General features: G+C 43.2%; 2 protein-coding genes and 1 long non-coding RNA gene across 5 annotated transcripts; all 3 read right to left on the minus strand.

The window, feature by feature from the left end:
- Positions 1-733: 733 nt before the first annotated feature.
- LOC139078312 (uncharacterized) lies at positions 734-2871 on the minus strand. Its single transcript, XR_011531247.1, has 3 exons — positions 2758-2871; positions 2376-2564; positions 734-1806 (listed from the first exon to the last, which is right to left on the minus strand). It is a non-coding gene; the product is annotated as an uncharacterized lncRNA (long non-coding RNA).
- A 536-nt stretch (positions 2872-3407) lies between these two features.
- On the minus strand, positions 3408-7333 carry ATP5F1E (ATP synthase F1 subunit epsilon). The gene is made up of 3 exons (XM_008541450.2): positions 7005-7333; positions 5032-5158; positions 3408-3566 (listed from the first exon to the last, which is right to left on the minus strand). Exons 1-2 carry the CDS (start codon positions 7034-7036, stop codon positions 5035-5037), a joined length of 156 nt encoding a protein of 51 aa, XP_008539672.1. The 5' UTR covers positions 7037-7333; the 3' UTR covers positions 3408-3566; positions 5032-5034.
- Positions 7334-7832: 499 nt separating this feature from the next.
- PRELID3B (PRELI domain containing 3B) lies at positions 7833-17530 on the minus strand. Of its 3 annotated transcripts, none has more exons than XR_011531246.1 (7): positions 17150-17418; positions 13193-13361; positions 11922-12011; positions 11422-11492; positions 11204-11306; positions 10467-10595; positions 7833-9874 (listed from the first exon to the last, which is right to left on the minus strand). XR_011531246.1 is itself a non-coding variant. In XM_070589643.1 (7 exons), the coding sequence occupies exons 1-6, from the start codon at positions 17179-17181 to the stop codon at positions 10487-10489; spliced, it is 570 nt and encodes a 189-aa protein (XP_070445744.1). In that variant the 5' UTR covers positions 17182-17489; the 3' UTR covers positions 7833-9874; positions 10467-10486. The 3 variants fall into 3 exon arrangements, 2 of the variants coding, with proteins under 2 accessions (XP_070445744.1, XP_070445743.1); XM_070589643.1 differs by having other exon boundaries at positions 10467-10591; positions 17150-17489; XM_070589642.1 differs by lacking the exon at positions 10467-10595 and having other exon boundaries at positions 17150-17530.
- Positions 17531-18167: the final 637 nt, after the last annotated feature.

An 18167-nucleotide genomic window follows, 5' to 3' on the forward strand; every position in this document is an offset into this window, starting at 1 on the left:
GCACTGTGCCAGGCCTCAAGACTATGCGTGTGGACGTGTGGGGGGCCACCGCTGTTGATGTTGTCAACTCGTTAGCAGCAGTGATAAGCACCCTGGAATCCTTACTTGGCATCCCGGGGCTGCTAGGACTCTTACCTCTGCTTCTCTCGTAACACATGATGCCCAGGATCCTACCTTCTCATCCTGGCCAGCTTCCAGAAAAGCCAGGTGACTAACCGGTATGTGGTGAGCTACCCAGCAATGTAAATGTGAGCCAACTTCCACTAGTAAATGGTGTAGACCTGTGTACACTTCAGCACACTAACAGGAGAGGGGAAAAGGGAGGAAAGGAAAGTGGCAGTCCTCTCCACAAAAACATCCGGCCCAAACATCAAAAACAAAAACAAGCAATCAAGATCTTAGAATAGTTTAGCTTTTAACATATATATTTATATATGTTTCCTATCAGTGTTAGGTTCTGGGAATTCATTAATCATCATCTTTGGTTTTCCTTGTAAAGGCTATTTCAAAACGCCCATTTCACTTCCATTCAGCAGTCACCTTCTGAGAAGGCTCTGGAGCCCCTGCTTTCAGAAGGGCACACTGCACTCCCAGCAACCATTCAAACGCAGGAATTAAGCAGCAACGGCTGCAGTGTCCTTCTCAGTTACGGAGGACATCATCTCATTAGGGAACTTTTACAGTTCAAATTAATTTGCAGAAGTTGCCATAAATGTTTGCACGATGACACAGCTTTAACCATTACACAATTTTAATCTGCTCACATTACAACAGGACCAAGTACACGAGAGCGTAATCAAATCATCCATAACTTCTTAATTACAGTTTACCTAATTCTGACATACAGCACTGCCATCCCTTCCAGGACCATAAGGGTTTTAATGGCCTTCTAGAATTACCACTGAGCTGTACTATTTGATCCATGCACAGCCGGGAATGGGAAGAGGGTCCGACCCTCACTGCAGGAAAGTTACTTGCAGGCAGCAGGGTTCTGCCCTCCCGCTTTGCTCTTGTAATCTGCAGTAAGAAGGGAGCAGGCAGGTGCATAACAGCAGCTCATTCTGGGAGACTTCATTCTTTTCACATATGCATCACGAGCAAGTAACTAAAATATGTACTGAGAGACAATTAAGTCTTGCTGCTGGTATCATACGCCTCTTATTTACAAAATTTTTTTAAAAAGTTTTAAACACTTTCTACTTGGTTTCAAGAAGCACTAAGAACAAAGCAAGGTTTACTAAGAAACTGCACCTTTACAGTCTTAGTTTGAAGTTCACAACTTCCTTAGATGCTAAAAAGACTTACAACCTGTGATTATGGAAGAATTCATACACGTGCTTCCTCTAGGACTTTCCTTCTCAAATCTAAAAAGGCAATTAAATAGATGCAAGGCAGGCTAGAGACCTTAATTAAAAAAAACTGATTTATATTACTGTAAAGATTTTCGTTTGATCAATAGTGATCATTAAAGTACAAAGAAATTCAATTTTAAATGGCTAAACTGCTTTATTTCAGACTAAATGAATTCCTTTTCTTGGAGCCTAACTGCCCAGACTGATTAACTCGAGCAGCTAAAAATATTTCAAAATGCATCTCACCATCCTACTCTTTCATATGGTAGAAATAGATTAAAAAAAAATAACAACAAAAAAACCCTAGAAACCAAAAGAAATGCGTCCCCTCTGATTGTGAAGCGCCGATTCCTTTAGCCGTATGGTTGCTACGGCGACACTGGTCTCTCAGAGACGGAGAGTAGGATCAGAATTTTAGAGCTTGTCCGATGCCTTCATTTCACACACAAGAACGCTGCAGGAGTGAAGAGATTAATGATGCCCTCAAAATCACCCACCTGGTTAGTGAAATACCCACAATGAGCTGTGACAGGGCCCCGGGACCTGGACGCAGTAGTCCTAGCGGTCACCCAGCAGGGCTGGGTGCAGGAAGTTTCCCTCTCCACAGTATCAGTTCAGGACTTCTTCTAATCACAATGAGCCTCAAAGAATCTTTGCCGGACAATAAATTTGTCTTTCATTCAGTTCATCCTTTCCATGTCACAAGCCCTGTCCCTAAGTCTCACCTCTAATTAGCCTGTCTGCCTCCCTAACAAACGACTTATCTCTAATTACTTGTCTGGAAATAATTTAACCCTTTGCCTATCAGCTACTTCATTTGTCCGGTATCAATGGCCCGACAGCCTTGTGATTAATTTATTCCTGTCTCTGTAAGGAAAGATGCTTCCTAGTACCTTACTCTTGGGGATGAAGCACTGACAAGTGAGGTGCCTTGATCTCAAAACAGCAGGACAACAGCCCCGAGGCAAAGGGCTCAGGGGCTCTTAAGCTGCTACTGCCCAGCGTCCCAGCTCTCCCACTCACTCTGGGGCTCCTCCTTCTGCGTCCGTCCTGTGCCGAGAATTAAATAAAAGCTACAGGTCAAGCATCCTGGGGCAGGAAGGCATCTCCAGAAGCCGAGAACAAAGGCATTTTCTTGGGCTCCTCCTTGTATTGCTGAGCAGCCCTGATAAGTTCTTGTAAGCTGAAGTACCGTGGTGAGCACTGGTCCTGCTGCAGAAGATGAAAAGTGTTTCAAAATTTCCTGTTCTAATTAATTTTCCGCTCTCCAAAAAGTTAAAACCAAGCAGTTAACTTTGCAACGGTGTTTTACTCAGCCAAGTCCTTCCAAGTTTGAAAGAAGGATCAAGACAAAACACTTGCAACAATTCTTCATCCCTAAATATTTAACGAATAAATGACTCACCATGCAAACACCACCAAACTGTTGAAATCATGGTGCCCGGAACCTGCGGTCAAGAACCTTAGATTTTAATTTCAGCTTGGTCATCAACTCCATAGTTACTCCACAGCTCTGCCCCATTTCCTATGAAATGCTCCCAGAATATAAAGATTCATTTATAAAAAAAAGTGAAAAGCATTTTGTGTTTAAATTCTACAATTACTAGCTCTCCTCTATAGGTTTTATGTGCACACTAAGAAGTGACTACCACTAAACTACAGCTCTCCTTCTACTCTATTCTTTTAGTAACTATTTTCTTTTAGGCTACTGGCTAAGCAGTGCTACCTAGAGATCCTGCTGCCCACACAAGAGGATGAGGGCAGCGGATAACAGCCCATCCACTACTCGGACATGACTTCTGCAATTCAAAGATAAGGGACAACCAGAGAGCCTCAGTGACAGTCTAACTTTGTCAATTAAAGTCATGAAAAAGAGAACTTTCTATTTTGAGGCATTTTCAAAATGTTTTCTGCATCCCTAAGGTCATTAGATATTAAATCTGCTGCCCCTGCCCCTTAAGAAACCCCGGGTCTTATGGTCATAATCCTGCAGTTGTGCAGATAGTTCCTATAAAGAAAAAGAAAAAGGTCCAACGGAAACCAAAAACCAACAGCCAGGGTGACCCATGCTTCACTTTATTGGCATTGTCAATCTATTAACAAGACAGGTATTTTTTTGTTTTCCCCATGAAGCGAGATCGTTTTCAATCTGCCATAACATGTGCCCATACATCTTCACCTTGAAAATGTAGCATGTCAAGCTTTAGTCAGGGTCTAGGAGGAAAAAAGAAAATGCAACAGTTGCTAGTCCTTCATGTTTTCTTAAAAATTCAACATGAATATGGGAAGTAACTTTCTTATAATGAACTGTATAATATAACTATGGCTTCAGTTCACTGGGTTGGTGATGAACCTTGGCTCCTGGATGTAAAAACCTGACATGCTCGGCCTTAGCCAAACAAGTGCTTCCCTGCTAAGTAAAACCAAACACTCTCCTAGCAATAAAGAAACGACTTTGCCTTTAAAAGACACCACAGTTCCCCCTGTGCTAATGGGGCGGGGGCTGCATGGCCTGCAGGACATATGGAGAGTGGTCAATATTTTATCTATGGGAGCTGACCCCAAGGACGTCACAAGGTCAGGAGAATTAGATGTGGCGTTTGGCTCGGCTATACTTCAGAGGCTAAGGGATTCTTTCAGTTAGCTCAGAGTTAAAACAAATAACCTGACATAAAACCAGGTCTTATTACTCAGAATGATGAGATTAGACAGAGAGCCCCTAGAAAAAGAGCTAAATTCAAAACATTGAATCTCTAGACTTGTAATAAAATATTTACTAATTCAAAATGAAAATGAAAAGTGCTTAGGGGAAACAGTTCCAATAAGTAAAATTGCTCATAACCACAAGCTGCCAAAGGACGAATATTTATCACCTTTCCTTGCTACTGTGGGTCTGAAGCTTTTTTAAAGCAAAACAAGAAAATTAAATCTGAAAAACATCTCTCTGGTAATTTGCCTTGCTTATCTTTGAAATAACAATGTCAAGAAAGTAGTTTAGAGATCCAATCACTTTAGTAGTTTGGAGCACAAAAGTCTGAACTTATCAACTGCACAACACTGTCTTTTATTGCACAGAATGTAACTTTACACTGCCAACATCTTTGGAGAAGTAAAACGAACTAAAACCTCTGAAAGCCTAATGAATTTCGCAAAACGGTATTTACTGCAGGGTCTTGCAGATTTTATTGCTTGATAAAGTAGTAGGACCCTTGTCTGTACTTGTAGCCCTCCTGTTGGGGAAGTAGTGATTTGTGAGAACATTAGCAGATGTGATGGAAATAAAAACATAAAGAACTATAATTTTTCATGCTCCTGAACTGTTATCTAACTCCAATAGCCATTACAAAAGTGGGGAGTTTATCCTCTAAATTATTTGATTTTGTGCAGACAAATGAAACAGGCTTAATTAAAATAAGACGGCTCTTTATCTGAGCACTGCTAAATGAAGTGAAAATCAATGTGCCAATTGCTTCTGTTTGTCGGGGCCTGAAATGACATTCTTCTATTACGCCACGGGACTTCTAGGATCTGCATGCTTTAAATTATTAGCCCACTAACTTCTAAATGTACTAACTCACCAAAAAATGGACAGAACTCAAAATTAAAATTACTCTGATTTTTTAAAAGTGCTTTAAAAATTTAAGAGGCAACTCTTCTTCTAAATAAGTCAGTAACTTACAGATTATTCCTTTTTCACTTTCACAATTTTTACGCTGCTGCCAGAAGTCTTCTCGGCATTTGCTTTGAATTCTGTCTTCAGTGCATCTCTCACTGCCTTTGCACAGATCTGGGAGTATCGGATGTAGCTGGGAGAAAGTGAGGGACAATATACAATTAATTATCAATAATTCAGCCAGACTGGTTGTGTTAATGTGTTTTTGTTTTTCTTTCTATACTTTTAATTTTGGTTTGATTATACATTATTGTAGAATTGGATTCAAAAATGACTAACGCCAAAAGGATTCCACACAAAGAAAAAGACGACTAGAAAGATATGTACCAAAGTCTTAACTGGTGTTAGGATGAGTGATTGTGCTTTTTCTTCTTTGTGCTGTTTTCTCTCTTTAATACAAATTAATTTAAAATAAAAGATGCATAGGTATTTTTTAAAAATCCCTCAGCACAAGAAAGGAAATAGACCAAAATGTTAACAGAGGCTATAACATGAATAATTTCTTTTCCATTTCTCTACTTAAAATTGTTCTTTAATTATATTATTCGTACAAGGTAAAGTATATATAATTAAAAGAGAAAAAATACTCATTTTGAGTTAAAATAGTTCTTCCTCTGATTAATTAAAGGTTTTCCTGAGAATACTGGATTCTGTTTCACAAGTCTGCCATCGAAAATACTTTCCAATCAAGGTTTCTAAATTAAACTGAAAAGTCCTTAGAGCACATCATCCACTCCAGCAAAACGTCTAACAGCCTGCTTCCTGTTTGGTAGATGGACTCCCATCAACATATTATTTTCCAAAAGATGTCAGCTCACTTTTTACACTTTTTGAAAACAGGAAGGGGGGAGGGTGCTGCTATTTTTTTTATGTTTCAGATTTCTCTCTTTCTCTCTCTTTTTTTTTTGGCAGAGAGATAGGAGCTCCACTACTTCCACTCTTACTAACGGGGGTGACCTTCAGGCTGTGCTATCTTTCCGGCTAGTTTATTCACCTGCAGAAACAGAAGAACCAAATAGAAGGATAATGACATTTGTGCCACAGGGTCGGGAGGAGGAGAGACAAAGTGCGAAAAGCGTGGATCGCCACGCCAGCCACATAGTAAGTGCTCAATAAACAGCACCTGTTACTGGGACTGTCACCCTTCCGGTTCTACAAAACTCTGCTTGACCTCACAAGTCAGGAAACTTGGGCTGCTCATTCCCCGGGTCATCTACCCCAGAACGTCACCACTAGAAGGTGCTACTTTGGTCAAGTCTCAGGTACGTCACCTGGAACGAGGTACGCCGCTCGCCCAAGTCGGTGCACAGGCAAAGAAATCGGGTGTGAAAACCTGACCGACGCTGGCCCATTTCACTGGATGCCATGTCTTCAAATGGGTTCCATATTTGACTTTCCCAAGAGCTACCACTCACCTCTGTGCAGCGCCCTCTACAGTTTACCAAGGGCTTTCACCCATTTTACCGATAAAGAAACCTGAGAGCAAGAGGGGGTAAAGCACAAAAAGGTGTGCCCCATTATACAAGGCCCCACTCTGAGGCTGGAAAGAAAGGCCAGCAATGCGGCCAGCGGCTGCACGGAGAGCACCCACCCCAGCCTTCCTCGCTCCCGAGTTTTACGTGACCACATTACTTCCACAACGTAACCCCGCGCAACTAGAAGGACAAGGACGCTGCACGGAACACCGCTGCGTCTGGGGACGCAGGCCTGTGCCACAGACGTCCCCGGTGGCGCGCCAGGTGCTCCGCTGTAGCCCGCAGGGAAGGAGGAACAGGAGCGCGAGCCTGTCGCACAGACGAGGCCATGCACGCCCGAGGCGTGACCCCGACCCCGGCCCCGGCCCCGGCCTCCTGTCAGCGGGCCGCCATCTTGGGGCCGCATTCGCCCGACCCCCGCCGCGCTCGGCGTGACCTCCGACCCCGGCCCGTGCCCAGCACCCCGCGCCCTCCCTGACCGCTCCCCGCGAGGCCCGGGCCTACCTGAGTCCAGCTTGTCGCCAGTATGCCACCATGATGTCGCGAGAGGGGGCGCGTCGGGCCGAATCGCGAGGACGCGTCAACGTCGGCTCCGCGCGCGGCCCAGTCGCAGGAAGGTCAGGCCAGAGAAGCGGAAGGGGCGGGGCTCCGGCCCTGCCAATCCCGCCGCCTTCTGCCCCGCCCGCCCTCACGAGCAGCCCCTGCTGCCCCGTCGCGGAATCCCCCCGGCGCCGGCAGCCAATGGGGGAGCGCGGCCGGGGCCGCGGGTGCCAATCCCCGGGCCGGCCGGGCAGCCGCGCCTGCCTATTGGCTCCGCGGGCGCCCGGAGCGTGTGCCCCGCGGGCTTCCGTAGTAGCCGGCGGAGTAGCTGGGGTGAGAGGGGGCTGGACGGGGACCGCGTGGTTTCTAGAGTGTGAGCCGCGAAGCCGCGGCGGAGGCCGGTCTAGGGGCGCACTGTCACCCCCGGGTTACGAGGAGACGGCCGCGTCCTGAGGTTGACACTGCAAGCACCTTAGCATCTCCACCTCCCGAATTAGTGAACAAAGTGGACCTCGGCCAAGGAGCACGACTCCCCGACATTTCCTAGGGTTTTGGGACAACCCATGATGTGGGACAAGACGGGGCAAAAGAGTTGGCGGGGAAGAAGTGGGAATAAAAATCGGAGGGCAAAGGGGCCGGAGGCGCGGGGATCCCACGGCGGCAAAAAGCCCCTCATTGCCTGGGAGCGCAGGGCTGGCTTACAGCTGGTGGCCAACGAAGTGCACTCTTAGAAGGAGAAAAGCTACTTTTGCTTTTCATAATTAAAAAGAAATTATAATCAGGAAAAACATAGTAGTTAAAATGAAGTTTTTATTAACAAGAAAGGTTTTTCTTAATTCATGTAAGATCCATTTTTAATATTAAATAGGCTAAGATGCTCCACAGTTCGAGTCTAATCTACCAAGGCTATTCCAGTTTAGTCCTCTCAAATGCATCTGCTTTCTGTGTATTTGTATTTTAACAGGTAAAAGCCCAAACTACCAGCTATTTAATTAAAAGAACTATATTGGAAAACGAAAATTTACACAATTTTATCATTAGATCAGAGTAAAAAATCAAGATAAAAATTTGTTTAGAAATCTTTTTATCATTGGGGCACTACACCTTTTTCAGAACAATTTACAAAAATTATACAAGGCAAGTTTTTATCAAATTCAATATTTAGCAATGTTTTGTTTAGATGAAATGTTACTTCAGTTCTAAGAACCATGTCTGGTTACAAAAAATAATCAAAACCTTATTAGATTTATTTTTCACAAATGCCCTAAGAAGTCTTAAGCTAAACAGTATTTTAAGTAGAAAAACACTAATTTTTAAATAGTTTGGATACTATTTCTGTGGTTTATGTACATATGTTACCTGGTTTCTCTTACAGGAAACCTGATTAGAAGTTTATCATATGAAGCATTGTAAAATAAAGGCAAGAGCTCATCACCTTTTAAGAAAAATACTCTGTGTGCAACAACTGCAGTTATCAAAGATATGATTTACTGGGTGCTATCTGCCTGCTACAAAATAGGAGACAAAATACATTTACTGGATTGTTTTTGAGATTGCAGCTGCCTTTCAGAATCTAAAATAAGGATTTCCCATAAATAAAAGCTGCAAAGTAATTCACGTAGTGGTTAGTTTAGGTCAATGCTTTTGTTCTCCCTATTATTTTTTCCTCCCCACCGCCCCCACCCACCACAGTGGCACATCATTAAAAACACTAAGTACCTGGGATTTATGCTTCAGATCAAGACGTCATTTGAGTAATTTCAAATGATGTACAGCTCTTCATGTTTTAAAAAAGCTGTTTTGTGGTCACAATTATTTCAAAAAGTAATTATATTCAAATAACCTGACATATCATGCTTTAGCAATTACAGAACCATGATTTTGACACATGGCAATTTATAAGTTAGGCAAATGTGAAATGCTAAAAGATGTGAACAGCTGTTCTTCTGTTTAAGTTTGGAGTACTGCAAAATTCCGGTAATGACTTTATTTTTCCAGTTAACATAACCAACCCACGGTACAGCATACTAAGTACCAAGTCAAAGTACAAATCCAAGGAAGGTAATACCTTTACTAAGTTATAAAACTTTGGCAAATCAATACAGTACTCTTTGATACAATAAAATCATATTTTTGTTGTAATCATATATTACTTTAGTGATAATTTTCACTCCAAAAATGTCACTTAAGTACCAAATTAAAACACTGGTTTTTAATGGTGGTTTATAGCAGAGCAAGTTATTTTATACAAATCAATGTCCTTTAAAACTATGCAATTTCTCCTTTTTTAAAATGAGTTCCCTCATGCAAGCTCCTGCAGTTTACCGCAGCAGGGCAACTGTGTGTATTTAAGAGGAGGCTCTGCTCTGGGGTTGGTCCAAAGCCAGGTAGAGTTCCACTGCATGAAAAGCTTTAAAATTCTACCTTAAGGAGATTTAATATGCCAAAACCAATTTCCAAAAACTGTTAAATTTTCACGTAAATACTGGAATCCTAAAAATTAGATGGTCATTTCAAACAACACTACTTTCAGATGATCCCTTTTATTTAGAAAACCTGTACCTCTTTGTTTTGATCAAAAATCAGAGCCTTTTTCCAGCTTATTAAAAAAAAAATTCTACCTAAAATATAGTTGTATTTTTTAAATAACAAATAAATATCTTGTCAGCTTGTAGACACCTGGGGGACTGGGTGTTGTGTATCAACTTTGATCATCATTTCTCTACAAATGCTGCTGCTGCCATCGGTGTCCTGATGCTCCCTCTTGCTGAAGCTGTCAATTCTTCAATCTCAGCATTTAACTTATGTATTACCCATTCCATTGCTTCTCGGCCCTTAAAAAAACCCAATACATTTATCGTTACTGAGTGAGAGCAAAGGCACATATAGAATAAATGGCACATTAAGAAGTAACAAGGAACGTTTCAAGTATAACTTTACCCCACCAGGATGGATCGTTTTTGTCCTTGCTCTTTCTTCTTTAATGTTATTTACCAAATATCAAACACCTTGAGCAACTGGCTTGATCTATAAACTGATTTTTATTTTGTATGCAAAAGACGTCCTCAAAAGAATCTACAATTAAATCACAGTGATGTTTTACTTATTTCATGATTAGAGCAGTCCTTTTTTGGGGGTGAGGTCAAACCCCTTTTTCCTTTTTATGTTCATATTTTAAACCAAAATCCTATTCAAGGAAGGCCCTGAAAGATCTGGTCACTGACTTCCTCTTCAACCATTCTCTCCTGGTGCTCTATGCAGTTTGCCGAGGCAAAGAAAGAGGAGCACTTCAGGCCATCTCAGGGCCCTGCACGTGCAGCTCCTCTGCCTGCAATGCTTCCTAGCATACCCCTCACGACAGCCCACCCCTCAGTCAGCACTCGGCAGAAATGTCACTCACTGAACACTCATGAAGCACTCTCATACCTTTCTGTATTTTTCCTTTCCTAATGCCGTGTTGTGTGATTACTTGTCGCTTTCCTCTTAGTTCCACGAGGGTAGGGACCACGTTTGTTTTGCTCCCCGCTGTATCCCCAGTCTAGCCTAGCACTCTGCCTGGCACAGAGAAGGCATCTATGAATATCTTTTCACTGCTGAATGATTCAACATGTGTTACAAAACAGTGCATTAAGCATCTCTTTCTCTAAACTAACTTTGTTTTAAATCATGCAGGGTGGGGTGGAAAAAAATCTTTTTTGTATAAAGCACAGATACCCTCTGTCTCAAATGGATCTGGGGTGGGGGCGGGGGAAAAAGGTAATGAAAAAAGGTTGAGAATCAGTGCTTTAAATAATGACACATGGTTACACATCATTGAGCACTCCCTGTGCTAGGCCCTGGGCCACATGCTTTCCATTTGTTATCTCGTTTACTCTTCATGCCCAACCCTGTAAAACGGGTAATTTTAATCTCCACTTCAGATGGGAAACTGAGGCATAGAAAGGTTAATTTAATTGCCCAAGGCTGAAAGGCTGGTAAGAGTTAGAGCTTGGATGTGAACCAGGTGTGCTGGACCCCAGAGCCTGTGCAAGTACCTGCCCGTATGGATTCTCACTGCCTTGTAGCTGAGAGTCAGCTTGTGAGGACAAACACATGTTCTGTACTAAGCTCTTCCAAGAAATGAAACCCAGGAATAATAGCAATTGGGGAGAAGCCTTACTTACTTTATTAGCATTTGAAGATATCGTACTTGCCATCAGTCCCTCGAGGTAACTGCTGAGACTGACTCCCTTCACAGTGATTATGGCTTCTTGAGTCAAAACCGTTCTGGATCAAAACACATTCAGACAGCTTCAGAATGACTTTTCAGTTTTTAGAGAAATACTTGATAAAAACATTAAAATACCCTGTAAAATAGGTTTGTTAAAGCATTTTTACTCACTTTTCCGGGTCCTGAGGATGTGGTTTGTATATAAGTCTCTCATCTACTGAAACCATATTTGTAAATGAAATCTATAGAATAATAATAAAAAAGTCAAAATCAAACTGGAAACCAGGATTAAAAACACTTCTAAAATTCACAAACCAAAATCTTGCTAGCTAAACATACTAAACAACAACAAACCACTTTTCTATTACTGTGTAAATAGAACTTAAATTTCACTATTCACTGCTTTTCATTAAAAAATAAATTTGACAAAAGTATTATAATAGTAATAATATGCACATATCCCAAATTCATTTTATTCAGTCCTGTCCCCTAGAAACCATACGCAGGCTCCGCAGAGTGGTGAGGCTAAGCTACAAACATGATACAGCAGGTAAGCACTGATTTCTTAGACCACAGTGAAGAGCATATGCTCGTCTGTATATCAACTATAAAAGAGACAAGAAATTAAGCCAAACAGTTTAAAATTAAAACAAAAGGGAGGCAAAACTTACATTGGTAGATTTAAGTTCCATTGTTTTCTCTACGGGATCAACTACAGAATGTTCTTGTACATATGTTTTGGTTCTTGCTGCACCAATAAGCTAGGTAAAACATTCAGAATTAGTAATCAGAGAAGGGTTTCTTAACAAGTATATCAGCATTTTATTTGAAGGTAAAAATGTGTTAAGATCTTGAACCAAAAATCTGTTTCATAAAAAACATGAGGAATCAGACAAAGGTCAGAAAGGAGGCTGATGCGAGGGTAGCATGAATTCACACATCATGTATGAGACTGCCAGACACAAAAAAACCTTCCCAGAGGCAATCAGCAACCAGCCCAGTGATCATGTATGCAGTGTAAAGCAGGATGCTGCACTGCCAAGGGGTGATGGAGCAGTGAGCCTGAAATACGGACATGAAAATCTTTGGGGAAACATGGTATCTAGAAAAAGGAGAGCTCAAGAGTATCCAGAGCAGTCCAAAGGAGAGGGTGCCATGGCTTCATTTTCCAGACAGAAAAACAGCCATCTCATGATGGAGGATACATCATATCCAGAGTCACTCCCTCTGCTCTGACCCCAAGCCAATCCTCTGATCTTGCTCATTTCTGTGTCCCCACTATCCAATGCAATGTTTTGCACAAAGGAAGCAATCAGTAGGTTTCTGTTGAAAAATGTGTACTTTAGTCTTCTGAGTGAACCTACCTTCTAGAATGAGAGCCTCTACAGAAAACTGGGTCCACTTATCATACCAGAGTTCTCTCACATCACAATGACCTGGCATTCCAGTTTCTTGCTAGTTAGGTCATCTTATTAAACCCTGCTCACTTGTAACTGAAGAGCACTATGTTTTTAAATGTATGAGAAGAACCAGACCTTGGAACAAATGTGGCAAAAGCAAAGTCAGAGAAAATGCTCCTCACTTAATGTGCACGACCCACCATCAACTACAGCAACCGTCAGCTAAGAATTGCCACCAGACCATTACTTCCAAATCTTACTATTGGTCTCTAGTTGCTGGCAAAAGTAGGAAAAGCAAAATGTAACTCCTTTTAGAGCATTAGCTGGCTTCCTTCAGAAGGTTTTATCAGGTGCCTTCATGAAGACTGTAATAATATTTCCAATTCATTATACACTCATAACTCAAGTTTATTATAATACAATTTGAACTGATGCAAAAATGACATTCGGAATCGGCTCCCACAACCTATTTGAAATTATAATGTGGTTTAGAAAACTTCTCTACAGCAGTCACATTTCTACAGGAATAAAGACACACTTACAGATTTCACAATGGAAGGCAGTCCCCACTCTGTGCTGAGAAGTCTGTGGCTGTGCAGCTTTCCAGAGGGATCTACATGTCTGTCCAATACATCAACTCCAACCACACTCGGGTTCATAGGATTTGGGTATTTCTGCATTGCAGCTGTTGTAACAGTTTCCCACGGGTGGCTGCCAACATGAACCAAAAATCAAACATTTAAAAATATGCATATAAACTAAACCATTTATAACCCATCAAATTATTCTTTACAATTGAAGCTTAGTTAATTTACCTAGGGAATGTGATTTTCTGAAACAATGACTGAAAGATGACTTTGGGGGCACAATCTACATTTTGAACATGTACAGATTTCAGCATTTTCTCAGCACACAGGGTATATGGTACAATTGATATCTATGAAGATTAAAATAGCCTATAGAGCGTTACAGTACAGTTTCTTAAGCAATCTTTCCTACTTACTTGTGTTCACTTTCACACGTAAATATTCTAAGAACCACTGATTCATAAAATGTATTTAAAAATTATGTTCTACAGAAACAAGCAGCAAAAATTGTTATTATACCATTTATTCTTTTGTCTGACTCTAACTCCAAGAAGCTATAAAAAAGTAACAAGGGCAAAAGAACTTATAGGCACTGTGAATTCTTATAGGGATTACAAAAAGATCCAACGCATTATTGATTTAAATACTGTAATATTAAAAATGTATTTTTCTCTATATTAAAGTAATAACACTGGCTGCTCGAGTCAATCTTAATCCATTGCTTTCCTCAAAGGAGTGATTCTATTTTGAAAAGGTCACGCAATACGATGTTTTTAAGGCACTCCTAAAATCTTATGTTCTAATATTCTCTCTTACTATAATAAACATTTGCTTATCATCTAGGATTGAAATGGTTAACAATATGATGGAAGTCGCAGCACCTTTATCTTCTTGAAAAAGCACATGTGCTTGGGAGATTCAAAACGTGATCTACATTTGTTCCCTTCACAACTTATGTGAATAAGATGCTCATACAAAAATACTCTTTTCAAAAGAGCCCCTTATTAACTATAAAAAGTATTAAAGGTGACTTAGTCCACCTGCAATCTGATTCTCCACTATCCACCTGTGCGCCCATCCTCATTGAAAGGAAAAAGATCTGGAAATGACGTTTCAAACTACATTTACTGATAAAAGTACTATTTTTTATTTTTCTAAAAGCAAAACAGGCAGGCATTAATCTATTTCAACTTTTCAGAGAACTAAGCCTGATATAACTACTTGTTGACAGACGGAAAATCTCAACACCATTCATTTCCCAGAACCCAGGACAACCAGTGACATTATTTTTAATGTTTTCATTTTTGCTATAATATTATATAAATGAACCTCATTCTGTTTTTAATCTCAGGCCTTATTCAGCAATCAATGCAGGTATATGAGTGGAGCTACTTCATAAATATAAACAGTCTCCACAAATAGAAGTGATATAGGGCGAGCACTGATTGTTACCAAGGCAACTATCTAAAATGAAAATCGATGAACCCTTTCCCTGTCTCCTTCTAGTCATATACCATGGTTAGCTGGTTTCCTCACACTTATCTCTTCCCCCATCCCCACTAAAAAATTAATAATTGCATGGCTTCCGGATGGTTATACATTATTTGCAATTTACTTCTCTCTGAGCCAACTTGAAAACATCGATGTTGACTTAGCTTGCACTACGACATTTTGAAAGATAACTAGCTCAAATGTTACGAAGGATGCGTACTACAATTAACAGTCTTCCAGCATCAATGTAATTGTGGGAAAAGACCTGAGACTGGAAGACACTCAAAGATGGCACCAAAAGGGCAGTCAGGAGAACCTGATGGCTTACTGACCTGTCCAATTTCTTCTATAAAACAAGGTGTGCGGGCTCTGTTAACTCCACGGAGGCAGCACCAATGTCTTATTTACCAAAATGTAACCAATGCAAAGAAGAGTGCCTAGCACACAGTGGGCATTCACACTTGTTGAAGGAATCAATGAATGACTTCAACTGGATGCCAGCTTTATGCCAGGCCTCAGAAGGAAGTACTGGAAAACCAAAGATGGGTAAGGCACAGAATGATGACTTCGACGTTGTTAGACAGTAACCTCCTTCAGATGGGAAACACTAAGATTTATGAGGATAAACAACGACTTAAATTTCAGGCATGCTGAGTGTCAGAAGCCTGTGGGACACGTGAGTAGAGGTGTCTGGTAAGACCTGAAAATAAGAACCTGAAGTTCAAGAGAGGCTGGAGCTCAAGGTACAGATTTGGGTGCCACCAATGTCTACGTATCAGCTGGGACCTCGATCAAAAAGCCCAGATTATCTGAGGAGACTCAGGATCAGGGCTTCTTCTCCCAGAACACGTACAGCATTTATTTGAATATATCTGCCTTCTGGGAGGAGGGTCCCAGAGTTTTCATCAAATCTGACAGGTCTGTGATGAAGAGAAAAAAGAAAGATTAAGAATCACACATGAAATGCAAGACAAGAAGGCCAACAAAAGAATCTCATGGAATATTTACTCTGAAGGGTAAGGAGAGAGGGAAATCTTGAAGAAAGGGGCAGAAAGAGTGGAGAGGGAGGCAGGGGACAAGCCAGGGAGAAGAAAGTTCTAAGGAGACACAGTGCCAACAACGATGAAGTATTTAAACCCAGAAAAGGATTGCGAGGAACAAACCATCCAGGATCCCAAGGGCTGAAATGGAGTAGCGAAGAGTGTGACCAAGTTAAAGAACATGAGAAAGGCTACAAATTTAGGGTCTTTTTCCCCAGAAAGATTGTAAACATTAGCGAGAAAAGAAATCTTCCTTCTGATTCTCGTATTCTATACTTTCCAGGATCCAGCAGACATATTGAGTATGTAAAAAGCTTACAACTTTTGAAACCGCCCTTGGAAACAGTTTAAAAAAATCAAATGGTTAAACTAAAACACACTACAAAGCTATAAAAATTAAAACAGTGTGGCAACAATAGCAAGCTAAATGGAATAACCAGATGGTTCACAAACAGATTCAAATATAAATCACCATCATGTGTAGGACAAAGGTGACACGTCAAACCAGTCAGAAGAAGACAGATTACTCAATAAAGTCTGGGGTAACTGATTAACTCTTTAGGCAAAAAAGATACAGCTGCTTCTATGTGTGGTTCTTTTTTATATGGAATCCCCGAACCAGAAGGGAACTGAATTCCCAACATCCAACTGGTTGAAGGCCTATTTTCGTTACTAAAAATTTCTCGCTAACAAGAGATGCTACTGAAAAGTGGCCTCAAAGACATCTTGCTGTGGCAGGCCCTGCAGATACCATCATCTTGCACGTCTCAGAGGGAAAAGCGTAACCCAAGGTCACGCGGCTTGTTGGAGCCAGACCCGGACCTTGGACTCCATTCCAAGGCTCCGATCCTCAAGTCAACGAGCTGTAGGACGGTCTCGCCTCCTGGTCGCCTGAGCTCACCAGAAATTCACGTTGGCGGTAAGAAACTCCACCCAAACGCGGGCTGGGGGGGGGGGGGCGACTCTCGACAAAGTCTGCGCCTTCTCGGGTTACAGTTCCCACTGGGGTTCGCCAGGCCGCATGTGGCAGCGAGGGGCCTCCCACCCCGAGAGCTGTCAAGGACCTCGTGCCCGCGACGCCCCACCACCCGGGGGCTCGCCGGAGGGCAGGCCGCAGGCTCCCGTCTCGGGCCCCCTCCCCGCGGGGCGGCGGCTGGCTCTGGGGGCCGGGCACTCTGTCCTGGGGCCCCTTCCTGGGGCGCAGGGCGGCCCGGGAGCCTTCGGGGCCCCGTGGGACTCAGGCTCGCCGTCCCCACTAGGCCCGGCGCCTGGAAGCTTCCTGAGGGGCGCCCAGGCCTCGCCACGACTCCATCCCCGCCCCGCCCTCCCACCCCGCGGTGGCCCCGTGCCCCCGCCGACCTGCCCAACGCCCCAAACTTACTCAAAGACGTGCTCCGAAGTCCAGATCTTCATGGTGCCGGCGACCTGCGCGATGTCCGGGCGGCGCTAGGGGACAATGAGGCAAAGAGGCCACACTTGCCCCAGCCCCGCCCCCCAGCAGCCCCACCGGCCGCGCCGCGCGCAAGCGCCTTCGGGCCCGACGCGAGGGACGTCCCGACGCGCTGCCCCACGCCCTATCCCGGGCCGGGTTTTGCCCCAGCCTTGCGCGCGGCGCAACGAAACCCCGCCCCTTAGCGCCCGGCGCACTGCGCCGGCGCAGTTCCGGGGACAGCGCTCAGGGCCGCCGGCGCGGGCGCTGTGCTGCGCAGGCGCGGCACACTGCCCGGCGGCCCGCCCCCTCGCGGGCGTCGCCGGGAACGCTGACCTCTGGGTAGAGTTGGGCCAGGCCCAACCGGTTCCTGGGCGGAAGGTTCTGGCGCGCCTCGCCCCCTCTTTCCTGCGGACGGATCCAGTCAGCCACTTACACGGGCTGTCCCTGTGTCCGGGACGCTTGAGCACGTGTTCATGGCACCGAATTAGAAAATTCTTCCTACCTCCCGTGTCAGCCCAGACTATGGAGGCTCCAAAGTCATGCAGCCACCCCCAACTCCCAGAGATTATGACCCTAAATGGGGAGAAGACAGACAGACATGGAGAAACTAACACCAGACAGTGTGATAAATGCCCAAATGAAGGATGTGGTTAAGAAGCATGGGTGCTACATGGAAGAGATGGAAAAGCTTCATGGCCCTGGGTTTATAGGATGGGTCTTGGCTCAGATGGCACTCTCCAGAGAGGCTTTCCTTCACCATTCCTCAGCACATCCTCCAGCCCCTCTTTCCTCCATCACACATCCTGTTGCATTTTTCTTAGCACTTATCCCTCTCTGAGATCATCTTGTTTGTTTGTTTGACTTCCAGTTAAATGTAAGCCCTTGAAGGCATGGATCTTGCCTGTCTTACTCAGTAATAATTCTCAGTACCTCGCCTATAGTAAAGGCTCAGTGAGTATTTATTGAA

This window comes from Equus przewalskii, chromosome 21 (assembly GCF_037783145.1).
Source record: "Equus przewalskii isolate Varuska chromosome 21, EquPr2, whole genome shotgun sequence".
NCBI lineage: Eukaryota > Metazoa > Chordata > Mammalia > Perissodactyla > Equidae > Equus > Equus przewalskii.

Bases quoted from the DNA above. Each gene is read 5' to 3' on its own strand.
- ATP5F1E (XM_008541450.2), bottom strand. From the start codon at position 7,036: ATGGTGGCATACTGGCGACAAGCTGGACTCAG. The intron at 5,159-7,004 runs GTAGGCCCGGGC...ACTTTCTCCCAG, and splicing joins TGGCGACAAGCTGGACTCAG to CTACATCCGATACTCCCAGA.
- PRELID3B (XM_070589642.1), bottom strand. From the start codon at position 17,181: ATGAAGATCTGGACTTCGGAGCACGTCTTTGA. The intron at 11,307-11,421 runs GTGAGTAAAAAT...GTTTTGATCCAG, and splicing joins CATCCTCAGGACCCGGAAAA to AACGGTTTTGACTCAAGAAG. The intron at 9,875-11,203 runs GTAAGTAAGGCT...GGTTTTTTTAAG, and splicing joins TATCTTCAAATGCTAATAAA to GGCCGAGAAGCAATGGAATG.